The 25,059-nt window shown below is 42.4% G+C and overlaps 2 protein-coding genes across 2 annotated transcripts in view; one reads left to right on the top strand and one right to left on the bottom strand.

Annotated features, from left to right (window-relative positions):
- The window catches only part of SYN2 (synapsin II), a 167,362-nt gene that overhangs the window by 71,615 nt on the left and 70,688 nt on the right, over positions 1 to 25,059 (top strand). Inside the window, exon 5 of the mRNA XM_064432211.1 lies at positions 15,129 to 15,218. Within this exon, the coding sequence (XP_064288281.1) occupies positions 15,129 to 15,218 (90 nt within the window). The remainder of the gene's footprint in view (positions 1 to 15,128; positions 15,219 to 25,059) is intronic.
- Positions 18,384 to 25,059, bottom strand: part of TIMP4 (TIMP metallopeptidase inhibitor 4) — a 28,013-nt gene continuing 21,337 nt past the window's right edge. The window contains exons 3-5 of the mRNA XM_064432212.1: positions 21,994 to 22,108; positions 21,226 to 21,350; positions 18,384 to 19,715 (exon numbers count right to left, since the gene is read on the bottom strand). Of these exons, the coding sequence (XP_064288282.1) occupies positions 19,518 to 19,715; positions 21,226 to 21,350; positions 21,994 to 22,108 (438 nt within the window). The 3' untranslated portion in view covers positions 18,384 to 19,517. The remainder of the gene's footprint in view (positions 19,716 to 21,225; positions 21,351 to 21,993; positions 22,109 to 25,059) is intronic.

Raw genomic sequence — 25,059 nt, 5'->3', positions numbered from 1 at the left:
CAGCAACAAGTTAAAATGTAGTGCTGTAAAAGGTGCTGATCCACGGTGCAGTCACTGCTCCTACAATTCCATTGTCCAACAGCTAAAACAACTTTAAAAATCCCACTTCTTATAAATAGCCAAAACTTCATTTTTTCCTCTGGTATCTGGGTAAGAAAAGAATAGTTGTCAATATTTTTCACACTGCAGGGAAGTTTTATTACAATACTTTTTGTTGCCTTGAAGATGTTAATTTTTTAATACTTACTATGAAAATCCCTCCAAACAATTGTCAGCAGTTTTTAACATATACCTCTTGCAGCTCATTTTATTATCCTTTTATGCTGCAGTAAACTGCTGCAGGGGAGGGAATAAATAATTGATAGAGCATTTACAACTTCTCAGTACACACTGTACATTGCTGAATTCATTATTTTAGTGCATCACATTTTCCAGCTGTGTGGCATTTCCCAGTGCTTTGATTCACTGGGTGCAATAAAGCTGGGTGGGGAGGCAAAGCCAGTAGCATTTATATGCAATAAAAAGTATGGAATAATTCCCCTTTACAGACTGCCATATTTGTGTCTTTAGCACTTTATCACTGCCCTTGAGGTGGGTCCTAGTGAGGAGGGTGAGCTTTTAGTATGAGCACAGAAATAATTTCTGTACAAACACCAGGGGCTTTATTTGGCTTTTTAACTTGAATATCTTGCCTTGTGCTGGTGCTGGTGCTGGTGCTGGGAGATGTAGAGACCACTGTGTATACAGAGCAACATGAATTCTTCATCAGATTTGGGAGAGGACAACAGTGGGAGAACACATGGGGGGATTTTTGGGATGTCCTGTGTGGGGTCAGGGGTTTGACTTCAATGCCCATTGTGCGTCCCTATCAGCTCAGGATATTCCTTGCTTCTGTAAGGCCATTCCAGAACAGATACCCTGAGGGGTAAAAATCCCTTAACTCAGCCAACTTCATGGATGCTCAGATGTTGCAGCAGAATCCAGGCACTTTTGGTTTTGCCAATATCATCATCTCCTTGTTTGGTTGGACCAATCTGGTGTGTGCTCCCTGCCTGAGTGAAATCCCTGCTGAAAATTGTTGTGAATGCCTGGGAATGCACTCCTCAGTCTGGTGCTGCCTGCTAAAATTAAGGATAAAATCCACTGTGCCCCTCCATGGCCATGGCCATGCTTGGATTTGGCATCAATTAACTCCCTCTTGAGACCATGGCAGGAATTCCTTCCTGCACAATCCCTTTGTCAACACCAGTGCCCTGATATTTGTGTGCAAGTTCTCTCTACAGACATTTCAAGTGCAAAAGCCCTGTATAAAATGGGGAAGCAGAACTCTACAAAAAGCCACAAGTAACAATCTTTATTAATTCATGAGAAATAGATTGACTTTTCTGCAGGTAAAATGTGGAGTGGCAGAAGGGAATTATAACTTTGATAACAGCAGGGGGCAAAAAAGGGGATGTGCAATGGAATGGGTCTTAAAAGGATGGGAAATTATTGAGTTAGCCGTGGGGAATGAGTCTTCCTTTTATCACAGCAAAAGTAGGAGTAGTGTAGATCTGCTAGGAGGGGAAGTCAGGGAGGTGAGACTGGTCATAAAAGGGCTCTCAGATAAAATGAGAGTTAGAACTCAATGTACAAGGTCTTTGGGTTTTAAATTATTGCTCTTCACTGTGTCAGGTGTTTGGTGTTTTAGGAGCACATAGCTCCAGATGTAGAACATCTTTGCAGCTCTGAGGGCAGATTCACACTCTGTGCCACAAGCTGCAGTGCCTGCCCTTAATTTTGCAGGAAAGCTCTTTTTGTACTCTGCCTTCTGTGCACTTGCCAATAGGCAGTGAACAAATTTGTGTTTGATCTGAGGTGTATCATTGAAAGGTGGGGTGTGGTGGGACGATGGCCAGGAAGGTACTGAGAGCAGGACTTAAAGCTTGTATTCCCTGCTGTCAGGGCATGCACAGCTCCTCCAAATGCACAGCAGGAGTTCAGAGCACTGCACAGCCCTGTGAGAAGCTGGGCTGAGAGCAGCCAGGTGGAAGGAAACGTTGGAATGAGTGTATGTGGTGAGATGCCTGTGCTCTGAAACGTGTCCAGAGTGTGGGGTTGTTACAGTGCTCGGGTTATTTCACTTCTGTGATAACACTTAGCACTTAGCTCATGGAAAATTCATGGCCCTGCCTCGAGATGGATTTCACTTAAATGCTGGTAAGGATGTCAGAAAGCTGGGGGGAAAGCATGGCCTTTATAAATAAAGGCTGAGTTCTTTATTGCTGAGCTCACACAGAACTGTGGAGGAATCATTTTGGGGTTCGTGCCCTCCTTGAAGAATTATTATTAAAACATTAGAAAGTTTCAGTGCAGGGTCATGTTGCAAAGGAATTGTCTTGGGCATGAAATAACCCCATCAAACAAGACTAGAGTTTTACCTGGTTCAATTTACAGCTACACTGAGTTAAGGTGAGGCAAAAGGCAAAAACATCCACTGTCCTTGTGGATTCCCAATTCTCCTCACAGCTTTACTCGTGTTTAATGGGGTGCAGATTCTGGTGTAAAGCATTTATGAAAAGAAAAAGTAAAGAGAGGGGGAAAAGAGCATCAACAATTATCCAAAGTTAATATTTGATATCATTTAAATGATCTGTTTTCCTTTAGAAAACATCATACAGGAAATAAGGGAGGCTTCCCTTAACTGAGGCTAAGGAGCTTTATGCAAACTTTCTCATTGTACATGATGTCATTGTCCCTGGAGGGATTTAAGATTTAAGTTCCACGTGAATGTGGAACTTAAGGATAAGGGTGAGTGGTTAGTTCCTGGTCTTGGTGAGTCTAGAGGGCTTTTCCAGCCCAAATGAGTCTGTGGTTCTATGGAGGTGTGTGAAGTAATTGTGGAGGCCAGAAGGAGCTGCAAAATGTGGTGATGATAGCAGAGCTTGCAGCATTAGGTAAAATCCCATTATTTAGACTGGGGAAATAATATTTTAAAAAACCAACAAAACAACATGTATTAAAAAATACAAAAAGTGATTTGCCAGTGTCCTGTGTTGAATTTAAAAAAAAAAAAATTCTTCCTGCATGCATCCATTTGCAGGATTCTTGTAAAGGTTGATGTGAATCTTGCATGCTGAAGGGTTTCCTTCAATTGAACCCTGCTGGATTTTAGCTTCAGTTGCAGATATTGGTGATGGGGGTGCAGCATTTTTGAGCACCCCAGTTTATTCCCTGCCCACCCCACTGTGTCCAGCAGCTTGCTGATAAGCGGGGTCAGGCAGGGAGGTGGAGTTGAGTGACACCAAACAGGCAAACTCTGATTTAATTGTCAGGGCCTGCAAGGTTCAATGTCCAAGGCTGCTGTAGATGGAATGAAGGGTTGGGTTTTCTCTCAGCTCAGCCTGGCTGTGATGTGATAATTATATGCATTACAGAGGTTGGGCTGATGCTTCCAGCTTCTTTCTGACAGTGCTAAACCTTCCAGGCCTGCAGAGAGTCCAGAACTGCTGCACTTGTGTTCAGCAGCTGTACACAGCTGAGGAGGAAGAAAACCCTCACAAAATCAGCCCAGTTCCACAAGGACAGCTCTGGTTCCTTTAGTGCAGCGGAAAAGCATCCCAGCCCCTGCAGCTGGCTGCACATCTGTTCTCCTGGGAGCTGCAGGGGTGCTGTGGGGCTTCAAGGATCTGCTGCTGCCTCAATCACACACTCACTCTGCTGAAGGAGGGGCACAACTCTCATTTGTGAGCCCTGTGACCCTAACAGGGTCTGTATTTAGGGAAGAGGGAGTGCAGGGAGCCCCAGAGGGATTTGGGAAGCCCAGGTGAGCTGAGCTTGGGCAGAGCTGAGCCAGCCTGTGAGAGGCAGCTGGCTCTGCAGGGATGGGAGCTGCTGCTGAGCAGCTTGGCCCCATCAAAGTGCACTCCTGGCACTCTGCTCCAGCACTCCAGGGATGTGGGAACAGAGGAAGCAGCCAGGAAGGGTTTTGTGGGCCAGGGCTGGCAGAGAGGGAGGCAGAGATACCTGGGAGCGTGTGAAGAGAGCTGGAGGGTCCTGGTGTTCTTCACACAGAGCTCCAGATGGGAACCCATTTGTGCTGAAACATCTTCAGATATCCTATGTCCCATTCTGCCCGATTGTAGGAATTTATTGTTATAGAAATATATAAATTAATGAAGCTTTTAAATGTTAGAGAAGTGCCACAGAACACTGGGTTATGCCAAAATTTCTTTCTCAGCCACACCATTGCCAGGGAAGGCTGGTATGGCCTTCTTTGTCAGACCTGGTAGTATTGGAGATCTCACAGTCGTTGTTTGTTTCTTTTCCTTCAGTTTGGGAGCAGACAGCCAAACACTTCTTTGCAAGTTTGTTGATATTTTCCTTGGTTTGCTCCTCTTGCCAAGCTTACACAACTCTGTGACTTCATGTGCTGTGCTCTGCTTTGCCTGTCTTTTGCAGATGCTTTTCTGCTTATCTGTCTTCACCTTTCTGCTCTCACTGGACATTTAACTTCTCTATTTTTACCTTTTTCTTGGAAGGTCTGTTTTAACTGCCCTTTCTTGCTATTTGATGCTTTCTAGTGCTCTTCCCCACCTTGTTTTCTCCTCTGTGTTGCTGCTCCAAGTTTGGTCTCTTATGCTTTTTCCACTCTCAGTTACACTTTAAAAATCTTGAGCAACAGATTGGAGCACTGGCAGGACATTTGTCGGGACTCTGCAGGGAGGAGCAGAAAAAAAGAGATGAGCTCTGTTCCTTCCAGCTTCCTGTTGACACAAATTATTGAAGCTATGCTAATGGGAGACACAACCACGCAGAGGAGATTCAATTTTGTGTCAAAGCATCTTCTGGAGAGCAAACAACAAACAAAATGAATGTGTGCAAGAAGAAAGGCATTTTGAAAACCTATTTGCTGCAAATCTGGGAGATTTTCAATGCTACTCCATGTTGGGTTTTAAAAAAGACATTCTAAATGTTTATTTCACTGTAAGAAAATCCTGTGCTCATTAGCAAAAGTCGGACTTGTACAATAATGCTGAGCAATGGGACAGAATTTGGCTGGTTATTGCTCTCTTTTATATGCCAGAGGGGATTTAGTTAAAGGTCAAGCCTGGAGAATTCTGACCTGCAATCTGGAAGCAGCTCAGATAGGGAAGACATTTAGGGACACTCAGATTTGATGTCTGCCATCATGATGAATGTTAGGAGCATTGAGATGTATTTAAGTCAGTTTTATGTATTCCACTAGATCAAACCTGGGGCCAGCATTGAACTTTGTGGTTTCAACCACTCTGGCAAGATTGATCTCGCTGACAGGTGAAGGCAGGGCAGCCACAGGGCTGCAGGGACCTTTTCCTGCCCTCTCACTGCAGGGAGCTGCAGAATTCCCCTGCCCAAGGAGCTGCCTTCTCTCCCAAGCAGGGCAGAGCTGCTCCTGAGACACCAGGACATGGCTGACAGGGCTAGAACTGCCCCAGGTGATGATGTGTGGCAGCCTTTGTAATGAATTCCATGTGCCCAACAGCAAATATTTGCACCAGTAGCCAGTTGTGTGGCCTTTATCCATAGGAATTTTGGATTTACAGAAGGGAATTGGATTCACATATTTCAAGTGCAGTCAGAAGCCTGTGCATCTCCAAGACAAGCAGAGAACAAACAAATAGGTGCTTTTCCTCCAAGCAGAACTTTCTTAAGAACAAAAAACCTGCATAAAAAAACCTGAATAAGACCTATTTTAATTCTCTGTCAGCCAGTGAAGATTTTGGCCTCTTTGCCCAGTCTGCCATTTAGAGCAAAACATGTTGATGGATTTGTCGTGCAAGAGCTGAAAGTAAATTCACAAAACTGTGTCAGAAGGAAGGTGAAAACATTGTAAGCTTTTTGGTCAAAAGACAATTTAATACCATGTTTGAACAGTGAACTGGAGCAAAATTCATAAATACAATTATAAGTTTAAATGCATAACTAAAAATCAAATACTTTAAACCTAGTAGTGTGTTTGCTCTTTGCACCTCTTTATAGAGCTGGTTTAGTTTAATCTAGTCCTGGAATAGGAAGGAAATATTCCAGCCTTCCTTGCTGATTTTGCTTTCCTAAATAAGTAACATCACTTGAAATTCCTGGGGTTAAAAAATAATTAAAAAAAAAAAGAAAAAAGAAAAGAAAAGAAAGAAGCAGAGATCCTTAAATAATAAATAAATCTCAGTGTGGTGATGATTTTTCTGTTCCATACGGCCAATAATTCTCTCAGCTCTGTATGTACCAATCCTTGGTTGCACTCTCAAGTGCTTTATATATAAACTGAGTATTGCAGTATTTTGCTTTGACCAGCATTTATTGCCATCAGGATAATTTAAAGCAAAAATAGACTCAGAATTTTTGACTACATTCCTGAATTTTGTAGTAGGTTGTTGCCACTCTGCCCTGCTCTCCTCTGCACTAAAAAGCAGCAGTGGGAACTCTTGACATCCACTGCAGATTTTCATTGCATTGGGCATTTCTAGGGGCAGGAAATTCAAATGGGCTTTTTAACTGTTTCTTACTTTTTAGTGAGAGAAACTGTTTTCAAACAGAGGCTGTGAAGTTAATATTCAAAACAGGAGTGTAAAGCTGGGGTTCAAGTCCTTTGTATTATCTGCTGGTTCTGCTACTGTAGAGACTCAGAAACTCTTTTTGTGCTTGGTTAAAGCAGATATCCACACCTGAGGGCCAGATTATGGAAATTAAGTTTAATCTCTTGTGCAATCTTAATATGTAATTACAAAGGAAACTTGTATGTTATATATCCTATTAAATTATCTTAGAAAATATTTTTTCAGTTAAAAGCTAGGTTATAACTGCTCCTTCAACTGTGCCTGTGGTGACTCAGAACTGAGAAGGATCAGCGGGGTGAGACTCCCCTTTCTGACACAGGAATCTGTCACCCATCCAGGAAAATCCCTCCTGTGGTGATGGCTCCACCAGGGCAATCCCAACCCCATCCTCTCCCTCTCCTCCAGTGCAGCTCTCCCACATCATCTCCACAGCTCCCACCAGCACTGCCATTCTCCTCTGGCATTCCTGGATATTCCACTTCCATCCTCAGCTCCAGCCCCCTCTGAGATGGATGCAAAGTGTCCTGGTCTCTTTTTGGGGTTGTGAGCACCACCCCTGCTCTCTGAGGTGTTTTTAGTGGGTGGTTCAGTTTAAGATGCTGTGAAATCCCTGTTTGGGTATCAGCCACCCCAAGGAGTCCTCTGGCTGTCCCTGCTGGGCCTAGCAGAGGTTGGCTGGTGGTGTCTGAGGAGTGGTGGCATTGCACCCTGGAAATCCACCTTGGAAATCTACCCTGGAAACCCAACTTGGAAATCCAAACGGGAAATCCACCATGGAAACCCACCATGGAAATCTTTGCCCTGGAAACCCACTATGGAATTCCAACATGGAAACCCACCCTGGAAACCTGCCATGGAAATCCATCCTGGAAATCTCCACCCTGGAAACCTGCCATGGAAATCCACCAGGGAAACCCACCCTGGAAACCCACCCTAGAAATCCACCATGAAAATCCACACTGGAAATCCACCATGGAAATCCAGTATGGAATTCCATTCTGGAAATCTCCACCCTGGAAATCTCCATCCTGGAAATCTCCACCCTGGAAATCCACCCTGGAAATCTTGACCCTGGAAATCCACCATGGAAATCTCCAACATGGAAACCCACTATGGAACTCCAACATGGAAACCCATCCTTGAAATCCACCCTGGAAACCCAGCCTGGAAATGCATCCTGGAAATCTCCACCATGCAAATCCAATATGGAATTCCACCATGGAAATCTCCACTCTGGAAATCTCCACCCTGGAAATCCACCATGGAAATCTACCATGGAAATCCACCCTGGAAATACATCCTCAATCCCACCCTGGAAACCCACCACTGATTCCTTCCTCTACAAGTTTCACTGAACTCAGCATTTTTATGAAAACCTCCAGTTTGAGCTGGGCCTCATCTGTAAAAAGCCCCACAAACAAGAAAATCTTTCTGTTGCTGTGAGCCCCAAACCTTTCTGAGAACTGTTGAAGCCCAAGGCTATCAAAATAAACAGCACAAATGTTTCCCTGGTCAGAACACTGAACTCCCTGTTCCCATAACAGTGGAATAAAGTGCATTTGCTCACTGCTGGAAGAGCACCCAGGAAGGAGTCCCCAGAGCCTCTCACTTCCATCAACTTTCTTACTTTCTTCCTTCTCTAAATTTTCATTCCAAAATAAGGGCTCCAGAAGGCCTCTCAGTCTAGGCCTCGTGGGGTTACCTTTTGCTAATTCTTTTATACCAGGCATGTCTTGATCTGTGTTCTACCCTTTTATGCTCATAGGCTGTTTTCCTTCATTTTAATCCACATGTTTTCCTTAAATCTTGCTTTCCTCACTGTTTACACATTTTGTCAGTGCCTTTCCACCAGCCAAGGTGCCTCTCCTTGCCAGATGCCTTCTTGCCCAACCCTGCAAGCCAGGAGATGTTTTTATGTCTCTGACTGTGACCATTTTCTGGTTCTTTGGGATTTTTTTTTTAATCCTGTTTTTCCAACTGTTGTAGAAAACTTTTTTGTTTCTCTCATGGATGTACTCTGCTAATTTGTAAGCCAGTTCATGCAGCTCTTCCAAGGGCATGAGGTTTTTATTTAAGGCTTTAAGGTTGTTTTTTTTTTTTTCATCCTGTAGAAGCTCTTAATGGTTTGCATCTCATCAGCTGTAATTCTAATGTGAAAATATTCCAGCAGTTAATTACATGGTGATTAGCAGTGGGAGAGCTGTGCCTCTCGGATTGCAGTTCTCATGCTGCAGGGGAAGTGCTGGAGCCCAGAAAACGCCCTTGGAATTCTGGATAGCTGGAGCAGACAGCCCAAATCCCTCTGGGCAGGGCCAGCACACCCACAGGGGCTGAGCAGCTCCATCCCAGGAGGTGCTGCAAGAACCCCAGAGGGCCAGGAGGGAGCTAAGGGAAAGGAGGGGAGGAAATACCAGCTGCAGTCACAGAAAAGGGGGAGATGCTGCTGATCCTGGGCAGGGCTTGAGGGGAGAATGCACCAGGGACAGATCTCACCTCAGAGGGGCACAGATCACCCTGGGGTGATCCCCTCTGGGGTTCTTGTGCAGCCTGGGCTGCAAAGCCTCAGGGCACACCTCACCTGTGGTGCACAACTCACCGTGCAGGGTCCATGGAGATGATCCTCACATTCCCAGTCCTGCTGTGCCGTCTTTGGCTTTGGGTCCTGCTGGAAAACCACTGGGATATTGGGACACGAGAGAGATGATGGACTTTGGACCTTATTAGCATAAGCCATTTGGTAACAGGATGCCTTGGCAAGAGCAAACAGAACTTTGAGGATTAAATCAAGACTTCAAGAAGATTCAATCAGAAGGGTTTACTGGGAAAATAAAATTTCAGACTTCTGCAAGCAAGAGATGTTTAAAATTTATACATTTCTTTATGTGATCATTAACCCAATCACTGTAGTAAAACATTACTAGTCTTCCCAGAAAAAGTATATAGGCAGTTGTACTCCACGATACATTGGGGTTCTTTGACCATCACACCAAATCCCTGTCTCTGTCTTCATCACTGATAGAAAACCACTGGAGGAGCACCGAGTTCTGTTCCAGTTCCCATCTCCTCTGCGCTCTGCTCCTGTGCCCAAACTGATTTGTAGGAGCTGTTCCACCTTTCAGAGCTGTGGCAAGGTCTGGATGGACTTTGGGACTTTGAACACTTGCATGGAGCTGTGTGTCAGCTCCCGCTGGCACAGGAAGGTGTCAGCTGCAGCAGGGTCTGCTCCCCTCCTTCTGCTGTGAGGTATCAAAGGTGTGTGAACTCAGGCCTCTGGAAAACCATTCAGGGTTTGCTGAAGTCTAAGAGAAGAAATGTTCACCAATCTCAACAAAGAAGAACATGGAGGGCACAAAAAGCTAACACAGATACTTCCCAGATAATAATAATATCAAAAATACAGTAATATAATATTAAAATACAGTACAGACACTGTGTTTCAAATGGAGATATAGTGAAAAATCTTGGCCAAAGTTGATCGACTCCCACAGAGAATGTGTGTAAAATGCATCCTTCCAGCCCTTTCCACAAAACTGCTCCATTCCTTCTCCCTCTGAAGGATCTCGAATGTTTGTGTCTCAGTTTTTTTGTCTCTAAGGACCCCTCTTTGTGCATCATGTCTCACTCTCACAAGGTAAGCCAGCCTTTATGGAATGACCAGCCACATTTCTGAGCCTCAGCCTGAAAATGGACATTTCAGCCTGGAAAGGGACATTTCAGCCTAATGATTGACTTCAGGTCATTTTTCCTGGGGCCATCTGAAGAGATGAAGAAGTCAATGTGTAATTTTCTTTGTTAAATCCCTAAAATTGTAACACAACCAGCCCATAATGCAAACCAGTTCATCTTTCAGCTTTCCAAACCTGCAGACCCTCCAGGGCCCCTGTGCAGGTCACTGTGGGGCAAAGGGACCTTCCCTTTGTGCACGGAAAGGGAAAATCCCATGGCAGAGGCCTCCATCCCTGGTGAGCACTGAGATCACACTGGAAAATTGAAAAAAATTAACTTCAGGAATTTCAGTCACAAATTCTGATCCTCATTAATGGATTTTGGAAGGAGCCAAGTTTACAGCTGGACATCCAGAGGAAAAGTGGTATTTCATGGAATTTCTTCACTCTAATGATGAGCCTGCACCTTAGAACAGCCAGAGATGAGTTAAATTCAGCTGGAAGTGGGTTGTTTTTTTTTATGACAGACTGGTTGAAGAAGTGTTCACCCATCCAAGTTTTCCCATTTCTCAGCTCCTAGAGAATGGCAGCTCCTCCGGGTGGGTGCAGCAGACTCCCCAGAGAATCTGGGCATTGTTTCAGTTCCCATGAAGCCCTTGATGGCCAGCTGGAATTCTCACCTTGTAAAGGGAACAGGTAATGAACCCTCAAAAGAGAGAAATCTCTGACAGAACGGGGTCATTAAAACCCACAGCCCAGGGGTGCTGCTTGAGCAGGGAACTGGTGAAGGAGATGCCATTCCTGGAGTTAAAATCCTACTAAATTCCTACATCCCAGGAAATTCCCCACTGGAAGGGGCAGTGCCACAAATCCTGCAGCCTGGCAAGAGGGATTAGCAGCTTTTTGGATTGGAGGTAGCACCATGTGCAGGAATTGGTTTTAAATATCATATCTGATTATCTTTGAGGGAGGGGTTGGTGTGGTGTGCTCATGAACAAACCCCAGCACCTCAGAGGTGGCAGAGATGGAATTAAGCACATTTTAACTCCTCGAGGGTGACAAGCAAAGGAATTATCTGACTCTTTGTGGGGACAGCAAAGGGATTTTTGGTAGTTCCTGCTTGGTTAGAGCACGATCTGTGCAGTCAAATTTAGATTTCCACACTTGGGGTGGTGAAACCCCAGAAAGATTTGATATGAAATCAAAGGAAATAAGTTGGGTTTTTTTGACTAAACATTTCTTCTCTGTGTCACACCTTATTGGAGAGGAGTAAAAGCACAGCTGTCACTGTCCTGTTCTGTTATAAAGGAACAATCTTGGCCTGGGTGTGGAAGGATTTTATCCTGACTAGGAAAGAGCTGAAATTATAACAAATGCTACAAAACCCAACCATTTTCCTTTAAAAATAATAATCTGCAAACTGTAAACATGTGTACCTGAGGATATCCCTTTTTGACTGGAAATAAGATGGAATATTAGAAAATGAGAAGTAAATTCAGCTTGCTAAACTGAGAACATTTTTCCATTTTCTTGTTTTTTTCCTAAGATGTAAAAATTACTTCTGCTGAAATACTAAGCTCTAGGAGTTGGGGGGCTTTTAGATGATTATGGACTTTGATATCCATGTAAAATACTTCACTGACTCTGTTCATATTTTCTATGTCATGAACATCCCATGTCTGTAAACATTTGACAATGGATTAGATAATTCAGTAGTTTATCATCTAAAAAGATGATGCCCCTGCCCAGGACTGGTGTTCAGTTGCTGAAAAGGAAAATATAAAAATTATAGTCCAAATTCCACTTAAAAATTGATAGAAGGTCATTAAAATTGAAATGAAATTCTTCTTTATAAATAGCCCAGCAGCAATCAGGGGAAATAAAAAAGATTTATGGCAATTTACGGATGCACAATTAGAATGCTGAAATTTGGTGTGAATTGGGACTGAATTTATCAGGTTGCATTTTGGAGGGGAGGGAATGATTGACAAGGGATCCCAGATTTGTAGACACAGAGGTGAAGCAGCATCTCCGCAGGGTAAAGGATAAATCATCCCCCAGCTGTGGCAGTTTGAGAGATTTCTCTCTTTTGCCTCAAAAACTCAAACCTGCTTTTCCTACCTGCTGTTTCCTAGCTGAATTACTGGATTAGAGGACACTTTGGAGTGATACATGTCTGTTGCCTGTGGTTGATAGTATATTATTTTATGTAAACAAGTATTTGCCAGCAATTAATCTCAATTACAGCTTTCTTACCTCTTGCATGAATGCCACAACCCTTATAAAAATGCCATTTTCTCAGTGTCTTTTGCTCCCTTCCAGTGAAAATAGAATAGAAAGTAGGGAAAGAATCACAGGAAACACAATCATATGATTTTATTTTTCTTTGGAGGTTTTTACTTAAAGATAGGTTAATAGATTTATTTAAACCTAACTATTGCTTGGCAAAAATCATGTATTTAATGGTCAGTATTTTCTTGTGGAATTTGGAATTCAGCTCTTGGATCAGAACTGAAATATTGGGTAAGTTGTCAGGAATCCTATTCACAAACCACCTTATTTTGGTAGCTGTGATAATATTTCCTTTCCTTGAGGCCTGATTTGCACAGCCCACAACCCAACTACAATTCCTTAGGCTTTTGGTGAAGCCTGCTCATCATGAAGGTATTTTCCACTGGCCCTCCAAATTTAAAGATGTATTTTACCAAACCTAAGTAAACACCACTAAATTAAACAAGTCCCCTCTGCCAGCTGGAATTGCAAGCAAAGCTTTCTTGGGTTTTTTTTCCCTTTAAACAGTTTTTGCTCTCCCAGCCCCTGAGCCTCTGCTCAGAGTAGGTGTTTTATCTGCATTATGGACAGAGTTCTATTGTTCTGCGCTTTTTGTGCTGTTTGCAAGCAGCAAATCCCACTATTCAGTGTTGTGCTGAGTTGTTTATGTCCCATGCTGGCACAGTGACAGCTGAACACATCACAGGCACGGCCGAGCCAGGGCTCTGGAGCCTGGAACAGCTCTGCCCTTGGGCTGCCAGAGCCTCCTGCTCCCTGGAAACCTCAGCCCGGGCTCTGGAGGGATTTCCTTTCCCAGCTCTTACCAGAGGAGAGGTATCTGCTCAGCAAAGAGAGACAACAGCCCCAAACCCATCTCTATTTAATCAAGAGTTCTCCTGTTTTACGTGTAAATGTTCTGTGTGAAGCTGCTGCAGCCCAAAGTACAGGTAGGCAGGAGGTGCCATGGGAGCTTTAAAAGAATATTATATCAGAATATTTTATAGAAAACATGAGTAAGAATGGCATAACAGGGAGCAGTTTAAATCAGCCCCATCCAAGGATGGCCATGTGTTTAATCAGAATATTCTATAGAAAACATGAATAGGATTGACATAGCATGGAACAGTTTAAATCATCCTCATCTTTGGTGGAGGGACAAGAATATTCTGATATAACATGTGATGTTATAGCAGAATATTTTATAGAAAACATGACTAGGAATAGCATAGCAGGGAGCAGTTTAAATCAGCCCCATCCAAGGATGGCCATGTGTTTAATCAGAATATTCTATAGAAAACATGAATAGGATTGACATAGTATGGAACAGTTTAAATCATCCTCATCTTTGGTGGTGGGGCAAGAATATCCTGATACAACATCTGATGTTATATCAGAAAATTTCATAGAAAACATGAATAGGAATGGCATAACAGGGAGCAGTTTAAATCATCCTCATCTATAACATATAGTATTATATCAGAATATTATATAGAAAACATCAATAGGAATGGGATAACAGGGAGCAGTTTAAATCATCCCAATCTTTGGTGGAGGGACAAGAATATTCTGATATAACACGTGGTGCAGTTTAAATCAGCCCCATCCAAGGATAGCCACATTTTTATCAGAATATTCTATTAAAAACATGGATAGGAATGGCATAACTGGGAGCAGTTTAAATCATCTTTGGTGGTGGGGCAAGAATGGCTATGTTTTACATCAGAATATTTTATAGAAAACATGACTAGGAATGGCATAACAGCGAGCAGTTTATATCATCCTCATCTATAACACATACTGTTATATCAGAATATTCTATAAAAAACATTAATAGGATTGGCATAATCGGGAGCAGTTTAAATCATCCCCATCTTTGGTGGAGGGACAAGAATATTCTGATACAACATGTGGTATTATATCAGAATATTCTATAAAAAACATAAATAGGATTGGCATAATCGGGAGCAGTTTAAATCATCCCCATCTTTGGTGGAGGGACAAGAATATTCTGATACAACATGTGGTGTTATATCAGAATTTTCTGTAAAAAGCATGAACAGGATTGGCATAACAGAGCATTTTAAATCACCCCCATGGCCATGTGGGAATGGTTTGTGGCTGCAGCCTGGGAGATGAAACTTCTCCAGTCTGTTCCTCACCTGCCCTGTTAGCATGGCACAGTTACTTTTATCTCTTTGCCAGCACTGCCAAATCAATGTCAGGGAGGTGCCAGCCACTAAATAAATGGTAAGTATGCCTGGGCTTTGGGTTTAAGATGACAGAAAAGGCGGAATTATAATGATTTTATCACTACAGAATCATCTTCAAACATACAGACAATGACATATCTGAAATCCAGTATTCCCATGTATTTCATCTCCTGTACCTGTGAGGGTTTAACTTTTCAAGGTGTTTTTCTGTGTTGGTCTGTACATGAAGTCACAGCTTGGGTGGATTAAAGGGGTGTGTGAGGAGGAGGAGGAGGAGAGAGGATGCACCCCTGGGTCTGCTGAGTTTATCAAACACCCAGGACAAGAAGCAAAACGTCCTGACTAGGATCTCATGTGGGCACAGTGTGGTTTCTCTCCTGAGCTTTGTTTTGCTCTGCTTTGTTTTGCAGTTTGCCCAGCTGGTGTCTGTCTACAAAACTTTGGGCCCAGAGAAGTTCCCTCTGATCGAGCAGACGTTCTACCCGAACCACAAGGAGATGGTAGGTGCCAGCAGCAGGGCTAAACCTGCTCCCTGTGCCTCTAAAACAGGGACTGGAGGACACAATCCCCTGCTCCCTGTGCCTCTAAAACAGGGACTGGGAGACACAATCCCCTTTTTCCCATTTACTGCCTCCTCCAAAAGCCATTTTGGCAGCTTTCAGGGGGAGGGACAGGGTGAGCACTTGAATTCACTGTGATGGTGAGCTGGAGGGTGCTTACATGGCACAGTGGTCACTTTTCAGCTGCCCAGCTGCAGATCTCAGGGAGGTTAAATGCCTACAAAGACACTGGACAGCTCTGAAAGTGCAGGAGTCACTTCCAGGGTTTGTTTCCCCCCCAGTCCTTGCTGGTGCACTCAGTGTTTGTTGTCTTTGGAGGTGATGCGCTGGGTTTTGAACTCGCCCAAAATCAGGGTGGTTGTGACTTGTGATCTTCAGTACCTGAGCTAACACTAATTCCCAGTGCTCACAGACAGCAAAAGAACACAGATGTCAGAGTCCAAGGAGCACCTGGATGATGGTTTTAGGGTGTGGTTCAGTTTTAGGCAGCCGTGAGGAACAGGGAGTGGGGCACAATGACTCTTAAGGGATCCTTCAAACTTGAGATTGGCTGTAATGCAGGACTTTTGGGTGCATTGCTAAACTGCAGTCCATAGAAACAAAGAATATTTCATTTTGGGGCAAGAACTAATGTGTCAGACTTATAAGTTTATATGGCATATTTTTCTGTGTAGCAACCCTGTAAGTGATTTTCCCTGTCTTCATTCCTCTACATTGCTCATTAAAGCCAGAATTTATAAGTTATTTCTCCTTTTTTTTTAACTTTTGAATGTCATTCTCCACAGCCAAATTTTTTTTTTTACATATTTCTATGGTAATGAATGTTAATCTAGAGAAAATGAATCCATTTGGGTATTGCATTGCCACTGAGAACTGCTGCAAGAGCTGCCTGTGATGACACTCATTTGTTTGGTTTTATTTCTCCTGAAGAAAGCATCTGGAACTTTGTGGCTTGGGAAATAATCAGGCAATGTGGTACAAGACAACGTTTTGTTTGAATTTCTGGAGTGGGTTGTAAGATGATCTGGAAATCAGAGTCTTCTGATGCTGCGCTGAAACCATATCATGTTATTTTGTTTTGGGTTTTCAACACACCATCAATAGCTGGCCTCACTGGCATTTGTTGATGCAGAATTTGGCAATTACAGTTTTAATTTTTTTTTCATGTTCCTCTTGCTTTTTTTCCTTCCCTTTTTGTTCTCCAAATGGGAACCTGGAGCTGTCCCCCCCTTCAATGCAAACCAGCTCAGGGGGGATGTGGGGAGAGGGAAAAGCCCCAAATCTCTGGGAATTGAGGGTCAGCTGAGCGTGCCAGAGGTGCTCCTTTCACCCTCCGCTGATTTGTGCCAAGGCTTTAGGCAGTGCAAGGTAAATAAACAAAGATGCCATTCTTTTGTGTAAAAACGGAGCTGCTTTAATGAAACACTTTTTGAAACAGAAACGTTCATCCCAGACTGATCACAAAAACGCTGTAAGGCTTTTGAACTCATTGCTGGTTGAATGATACCTGTAGCTTTTCCCTCAGTAATTAGTTCCCTTTATTTTATTCCATTCCCACCTCCTCTGTTCTCTGCAAAAACAACACAGCTTTCCCAATATAATTGCTGAACAATTTAATTAAAACCTATCTGGAACCTTGAGTAAACACCAGCAATATTCCAGGTGGTGATTTTTTCCCTGTTCACCTACACAGTCTCCCTTCTCTCTTCTTTTCCCTACTCTCATCAAAAGTCATGTGAAGCCATTTTCAAATTAAATTAAAATGCTGTGCCAGGCTGTATTTCTGCTCCACCCTCTCACATAACACAAACACAGTTTCAAGAAGTAAAAAGAAAACGTTGTAAAAAAGAATCTGCTGTTGATAAGGTATCAATGCCACTACAGTAAAAACCCCAATATTAAAATAACATATTCAGAATGCCTTTTGAGAGTCTTCCTCAGGGAAATCTCATTCTGAGCCAGGTTTGTGTAAAGCTTTTCTTGCCACATTTATTGATATGAGGGGAAAAAACCAAATCTTGGTACCATCCATTGTGGGAAGTTTGGGCAGATTTCTGCTCAGCCAGAAATCAAAGCAGACAGACCTTCCTTGTGAAACACCTCATGAGGGATATTTTATAGCAGGAAACGTAGGAAATTTTTTAAAACTAATTGTGGCACTCAATTTGTATTATAGTCTGTCCATAAATATCAGAGAAAGCATTTCTTTGTGCAAGGTGCACAGAGAATGCAATCTGGGCTGGGTGAGTTGAGGTTCAGGTCTAATTACTGTAAAACTGAAATAAGACCAGAGCTCTGGGGAGCTAAAAAGCAGAAAATACCTGTTTGCTGTTCTTCTAAAGGCACCATCCCATCAAAATGGAATTGTAGACAAATGCCACAGGACTGGTACTGAATATTAAACACTGAATATTAACCACTGAAAATTAACCTTTGTGGTTATTAAGCTCTGTGGGCTTCTCTAGGTATTGGTTTGATCTGACACAAGGAAATAAGGCCTGGCTTTTAATCTTTCTGGAAATTAATAATATAAATGCACAGCACTGTCAATAATTAGCTCTGCCAATACTGTCACTGCATTATCAATTCTTTTTTGGAAGAAATGTAGCTATTTATTCTTTTTGTTTCATTTATGTAAGTCTGTGGTCCAAATTGTTAGCGTTGGGAAAATTTTGGTTTGTCTTGAGTAAAGCAGAAAACAAACTGGGCTTTACATTTGGCAGCACATGGATATGGTTTTAATTTAGGTTGTAAATTAAAAGGGCCAGACTGATTTATAGTAAATAAAAAGTGAAACATTGGCTTTTATGTATTAAGGGACACATATTCCTCAAAGGATAATGACACATTTTCCTGTTGGCCTTGCACCATTTGCATTTCACTGGCAATGTATACACTTAGTCACAGAAAAAGTAAATTTTTTTTAGAAGAATGTTTCCAAACCTGTCCTTTAGATAGTGAAATCTGTCAGAAAAGGCAGCCACTGGAGATTCCCATCCTGCCTGAGGGCTCTGCCCCTTTTCTCTGGGGAACAAATAGTCTGGACTTTGGCATTTACACTTCCCAAAGTTTCACCGCTGTGAATTGAATTATTTTTAATAATTCAACCTTAAATATGTGTGTGAAGGATTAGTTACTAACTCCAGTCACCAATTCAGGAAAGTTATGACACTAAAAAAGTTACAGGCAAAATGTGCTGTAACTCTTCTCTAGTTTGAGTTCACAAGTAGCCAAATTCACTGGCAGGGTATGGTGGGTGTTCATGAATGAAAAACAATTAAATCCTATTAAATAGGGTCACATATCTGAGAGCTTCCAGAAATCACTGCAGTGTAAGTTATGCAATATTTATTGCATGTATTTTCAGGTGAGTTTCCAAAGTTTTAACAGTGCTGGGATACAAGTACCGGTCATGTATTTAGGGAGGTTTTAAGGGCTGCAGCTGTCCTGAGGATGGACATGGTTTTTGTAGCTCTGAGCAGTTTTGGGCTTGGAATTTGTTCCATGGAAAGCTTAAATCTATGGATTAATGCTTTAACCTATGGATTAAAAATCTGACTTTTCCTTCAGCAAGGTGTGGTTAGTCCATAGGAATGCTGACTTTTGAAAGGGGTTTTGATTATGAGGGCTGTTTCTTGATTTAGTCATCAATGGAAGTTACAACTCTGTGGATAAAGGAAGCTGTGACATAAGGAAAGTACAAAATGTGGAGCACAGATTGTTTTAATCACAGAAGTGTTCAACTTGTTTCAACAGATAAGGAAATATTTGTGAATCCTTTTTTTTTAATAGCACATTGTTATAATACTTTACATATACACTGTACAATAGTTCTTTCATATTCAAGACTTTCATACAGAAAAAAAAAAAAAAAAGTTCTATAAAACATCCCGTAGTTCATCGGAAAGATTTGGAATGAAACACAGGGAGCTCTTAATCTGCAGGTGATCAAAACAGGGGGCAAAATTCTGTCAAAATTTGTTCTTGTACATTCATATTGGCAAAAAGGGGGTTTGTTGTGCCTTGGAGGACGTTGCCAGCCCTCTGTGCAAAGCATAACAGAGCAGAGCAGGTGCCTCCAGGAGGTTTGTCCCTCGTCCTGCACCAGTGCCAGCCCCACAGGCCCTTTGGGGACAGCTGGTGCTCGATTCTAGGCCAGGCACGCGGGCAGCTCGGAGCCGGGGCTGTGGGTGGGATGGAAGGAGCCTCCCAGGGGCTGATTTTGGGCGCGGGGAGCGCTCAGGGTTCGCTGATGTCGACGAAGTCCTTCTCGGGGGGAGGCCCGCCCCGGTACCAGCTGCAGGTGCCGTCGCTGCGCTTGATGCAGGCGTAGTGGCGGGCCTGGTGCCCGTAGAGCCGCCGCTCCAGCAGCCAGTCCGTCCACAGGCACTCGTTGGGCGCCGTGATGGAGCAGGGCACCGTGTAGCACGTGGTGATCTGGGGAGAGAGGCCTTCAGCACCCCGCAGCCGCCACGGACTGCGGGCACGCTCAAAAATGGGAATTAGCGGGGCTACCTACGTCTGTCTGCGCTGTGCTCACATTGCAGCTTCCTCTGAAAGGGGGTTTAGTCTCAAAAATGGGAATTAGCGGTGCTACCTGCATCTGTCTGCGCTGTGCTCACATTGCAGCTTCCTCTGAATGGGGGTTTAGTCTCAAAAATGGGAATTAGCGGTGCTACCTGCATCTGTCTGCGCTGTGCTCACATTGCAGCTTCCTCTGAACGGGGGTTTAGTCTCAAAAATGGGAATTAGCGGTGTTTATTTGCATCTATCTGCTATGCGTTCACCTTGCAGCTTCCTCTGAAATTGGGTTTATTCTCAAAATTGTGAATAAACGGTGTTTATTTACATCTATCTGCTCTGTGCTTACCTTGCAGCTTCCTTTGAACCAAAGTTTATTATCAAAAATGGGAATTAGCGGTGCTACCTGCATCTATCTGGTCTGTGCTCACATTGCAGCTTCCTCTGAACGGGGGTTTATTCTCAAAAATGGGAATTAGCGGTGCTACCTGCATCTATTTGCTCTGTGCTCACCTTGCAGCTTCCTCTGAACTGGAGTTTATTCTCAAAATTGTGAATAAACAATGTTATTTACAGTTATCTGCTTGGCACTCACCTTGCAGCTTCCTTTGAACCAAAGTTTATTCTCAAAAATGGGAATAAACTGTTATTTACATCTATCTGCTCTGCACTCACCTTGCCGCTTCCTCTGAAATGGGGTTTATTCTCAAAAATGGGAATAAACAGTGTTTATTTAAATCTATCTGCTCTGCACTCACCTTTCAGCTGCCTTGGATTGGGTTTATTCTCAAAAATGTGAATTAACAATTATTTACATCTATCTGCTTTGCACTCATCACCTTGAAGCTTCCTCTGAAACGGGGTTTATTCTCAAAAATGGGAATAAATGGTGTTTATTTATGTTTATCTGCTCTGCACTCACCTTGCAGCTTCCTCTGAAATGGGGTTATTCTCAAAAATGTGAATTAACAGTGCTTATTTGCAGTTATCTGCTCTGCACCCACCTTGCAGCTTCCTCTGAAATGGGGTTTATTCTCAAAAATGTGAATTAATGGTGTTTATTTACAACTATCTGCTCTGAACTCACTTTGCAGCTTCCTTTTGACTGGGATTTATTCTCAAAAATACAAATAAATGGTGTTTATTTACATTTATCTGCTCTGCACCCACCTTGCAACTTCCTCTTAATGGCAGTTTATTCTCAAAAATATGATTAAATATGATTAATTTACATTTATCTGCCCTGAAATTACTGTCTGATCTGCAGCTTCCTCTGAACTGGGGTTTATTATAAAAAATGGGAATAAACGGTGTTTATTTCCATTTATCTGCTCTGCACTCGCATTACAGCTTCCTTTGAACCAAGGTTTATTCTCAAAAATGTGAATAAATGTGACTTATTTAATTTTATCTGCTCTGCACTCACCTTGCAGCCACAGCCCATCTGGTACCTCTGGTTCAGGCTCTTTTTCTGAGACAAGGATAAATCATCCCACGGCTCAATGTAGTTGCACAAGTGGATCAGCACTTTGCCATCACTTAAAATTTGGCCTGCAGCATGGAAAACACAAGAAATCAAAGCAATAAAAGTGCTTTCTAAATATTAGAAGTGTAAGAATACCTCGAGCTTTTAACTAATTGCATCAAATTAGACGTACTCTAAAATTTTTTAAATTAATTTAATTATAACAGAGAGAATGTTCTTCTAATTGCATCCTGGATAGATGTAAAAGATTGAAGAAAGATATTTTTTCTAAATGTGTTGATAGTCTGCCAGCAAGGGGTGGATGCAAATGCAGTTAAGGTGGATTTTAGGATGTCTGGAAAAATCTGTAGTTACTTGGAACCCCAGGGCTGCAGACACAGGCAGGTGTTTTCTCATTATACACCTTTGCATTCCTGGGAAAATCAGCACTGTTGGTTTAATCAAATTATAATGGCAAATACTGAATCAAAATTGCTTCTATTTACTGATTATATCATCATTGACCTTCCCTTCCTTTGGAACTGCTCTAAGAGCGCTGCAGGAAGGGTGGAAAACGTGTAAGGTCACACCAAAACTACAGCTGAACACAATTTTTACATCCTGTTGTGTTTGTATTTAGTACATAAATGCATTCTTTTGCATATTTTAGCAAATTCACTCCAAGCAGCACTTGTGAATCTCCAGGAGCACTGACTTTGCTCATTTTACCTGTTAGAAGGTACTGTTTTTTGTTGTTGGCTTCTAGTTTCACTCCACAGAGTGATGAATCAAAAGGAGTGTAGACATACTGGACATCCTTGAGCTTTTCAAATCCTTTAAACATCTGAAAATGATCAGAAACAGAGTCAGTAGTGGAAAACAAGCATGAAAAAACAGTTGCAAAAACGAGCTGGAAGAAGTACAGGGTGAGTCTCTTTAAAGAAGGCTCCAAAGTCTGAATTAATGTGAGAAAACACCAAGAACTGGACTTTTTCTCTACACTTAATGAAATTCATCCAAGAGTTTTAGGATGGAATTAAGTAGGTCTTGATTTTTTAAATTATAGCTTTTAAAATGTGCTTTTTCAGCGTATTTCATGGATTGTTAGAACTTTCAGTTTATATTCTAGTGGCATATTCCATTCAAGGAGCAATGCAGAGACAGCATTCACCCTGACCAAAATGCAAATATTTCTCAGTGTATTCCTGTGGGGAATTTTCTCTTGGTCACTGTTGTAGTCTCCTGGGACACGTGCTGAGGAACTGAGCATTTCCTGAGCATTATTTTCATATTTGGTCACCAAAGCAGAGTGATTCTCCACATCCCAAATTCTCACCAGTGGGACTATCAGAAATGCAGGGCAACCCTGACGAGGGGAGAAAGACAAGGAGGACTCTATCTTATTAGAAGGTTAACTAATTACCTTATTGTACTATATTATTTCATGCTATATTACACTGAATCTAAACAAGCACTCAACTCAATTGTTTAGAATTTGAATTTTGTTTTTGAATTGTTACTGTCAGCCCACAGACCCGACACACACACTTGGATTCAATTGGTCAGTGAATCAAAACACTCACACCAGAATCTAATTACTAATTCTTTTCAGGTAAACAATCTTCCACAATGCATTCTACTTGGTTTAAAACACAGGAGTAAAATACTCACACCAGAATCTAATTACTAATTCTTTTCAGGTAAACAATCTTCCAAAATGCATTCTACTTGGTTTAAAACACAAGAGTAGCAAATGAGATAAGAATTGGTTTTTCTTTCTCTGAGGTTCAGAGCTGTGATTCCCAGAAATGTCTTTGGGAAGTTGTGCCTTGCTTTTCTCTGTGAAGAGAAATGCAGCTGCATGGGACCTTCTCAAATAAGTGCTGGAAAACATAACCCAGCCCTTAGGATTTCCACCCTGCAAGCCCCAAAATGGAGAGATTTGGGATCAAAGCCCTTTTCAAGCTGGCTGCCCCTTAACCAGCAATTTCAGCCCTAAAAAGAAATCAGAAATGAGGCATTAAAAGATGCAAACAAGCAGAGCTGTGCCCAAGGCCAGCGAGGAGGGAGCAGAAGGTGCTGCTGAGTGCCTGTCATCACCTCGTGTGCCACCACCAGCCCGGTGACATCATGCCACGTGTTGACAGCTGGGGACAATGGCAGGGGCTCACAGCTCTCCCAGTTGCAGCTGGTGTCCCTGGAAAATGTGTTTGTGTTCCTCAAGCCCTCCCAGGGGATTTAAATAGCATGGACCACTAGAAAACACTCTGTCATATGTTGGTTTTTCTGAAGCTTTATTTATGGAGGGCGGAAAGAAGCCAACGTTGCTGTCACCGCGCGGCTGATCCAAAAATATTAGCTGGGATTTGAAATGCTTTGGAGAATAAAACAAACGGGCCCAGCCAGACCAAAACACAAACCAAACTGGCACCCTGTCCAAAGCAGCAGTGGGAATCACAGAAAATCTGCAAAATGAAGAGGGAGATGTGTCTGTGCAGGGCCACCACCGGAGCTCTGCAGGTGAACTTGCCTCAAGCTCTCTCCACATTCAGAAACCCTCAGACCCTTGTAGAGAACAGATTTTACATGGATATCTCAGCTTTGGTCTCAGCTTTGGAGGCTTTGTGCAGACAGCACACCTTGATTTAGCTATAAAACCCCCAAATATCCACAGCAATGCATAACGGAGATTTAGTCAATATTTAAATGAGTTTAGTGTTTTGTTGCAGGGTTTTTTGGTGGCTTTGTTGGTTTGTTTTTTCAATTAGTGTCTGACTTATCTCTGGTTTTGACCTATATAATTGTTACAGCATTTCTATAATCTTGTGTTTAACTCAGTAAATCATATTTAATCTTCTCAATCATATTCTCCCTTCTCTAAAAGAATGGATATTTCCCTGCAGAGGGATAAGGTGGTTGGATTTGGTTCTGCATTGATGCTGGTCCATGCTCACCTGAGCTCCTGGTGGGACTTTACTGGAACAGAAAAATAGGGTGAGGATCTGGGTGACAGAGAGATGTGACCCTACTAAAGGTCTGAGAGCACTCAGAGCCATAAAGTCCGTATGGACACCATCCCTGTCCTCCTCAGGGGTGGAACCAGCACCAGCACATGGCTTTGCTTGAAGGTTTTAGAATGAGTGAGATGATCAAGTCAGTTACAAAAATATGGTGAAGATATATTCAATTGCATATAAATCACATATTATCTTCTCTCTTTAATATAATGCTGTAAATATTTCAAGAAAAGAACAGTAATAGAAAACATTCATGGCTTCATGACATGCTGACCCATTGCTATAAAATGAATAGCCCCATTGTTATTTTTTTTTAAAATTAATATCCAAATTATATCTAATATTTCCATCTAGAATAGCAACGTTTTCATGCTAAGCCTAATGCACTGGATTTAAAATGAGAGAAGCAGAATGTAAGTCATCCCATTAATGGAACAGCTCAACAACCCTGAGAGCAATAAAGCAGAGAAACAGCAGCATTGTGCTGAATGTTGCAGTCTAATAAAACCTCTAAGGGCTCTGTGTTCCCATTTCAAGAGGGGACAATTGATGAGGAAAGTGTGAACATCTGAGTGGTCTAAAAGCCCTCCCCAAAACCCACACCGAGGTGATAATTTTTGTGAGTTTTTGGTGCTAATTTAAGATGCATTTTACAGCTCAAAAGAGATGATTGGAGGGGTCTGTTCTTCTGCTGTGTTACATGAAGCAAATTCTCTGCCTGTCCCCCACCCTGGGCACTCAGAGCACCTCGAGTGCTGTGTCCAGTTCTGGGCCATCA

This window comes from Passer domesticus, chromosome 9, assembly GCF_036417665.1.
Source record: "Passer domesticus isolate bPasDom1 chromosome 9, bPasDom1.hap1, whole genome shotgun sequence".
NCBI classification, from domain to species: Eukaryota; Metazoa; Chordata; class Aves; order Passeriformes; family Passeridae; genus Passer; species Passer domesticus.
The sequence above is the reverse complement of the archived record's forward strand: the minus strand, read 5'-3'. Positions and strand labels throughout refer to the sequence as shown.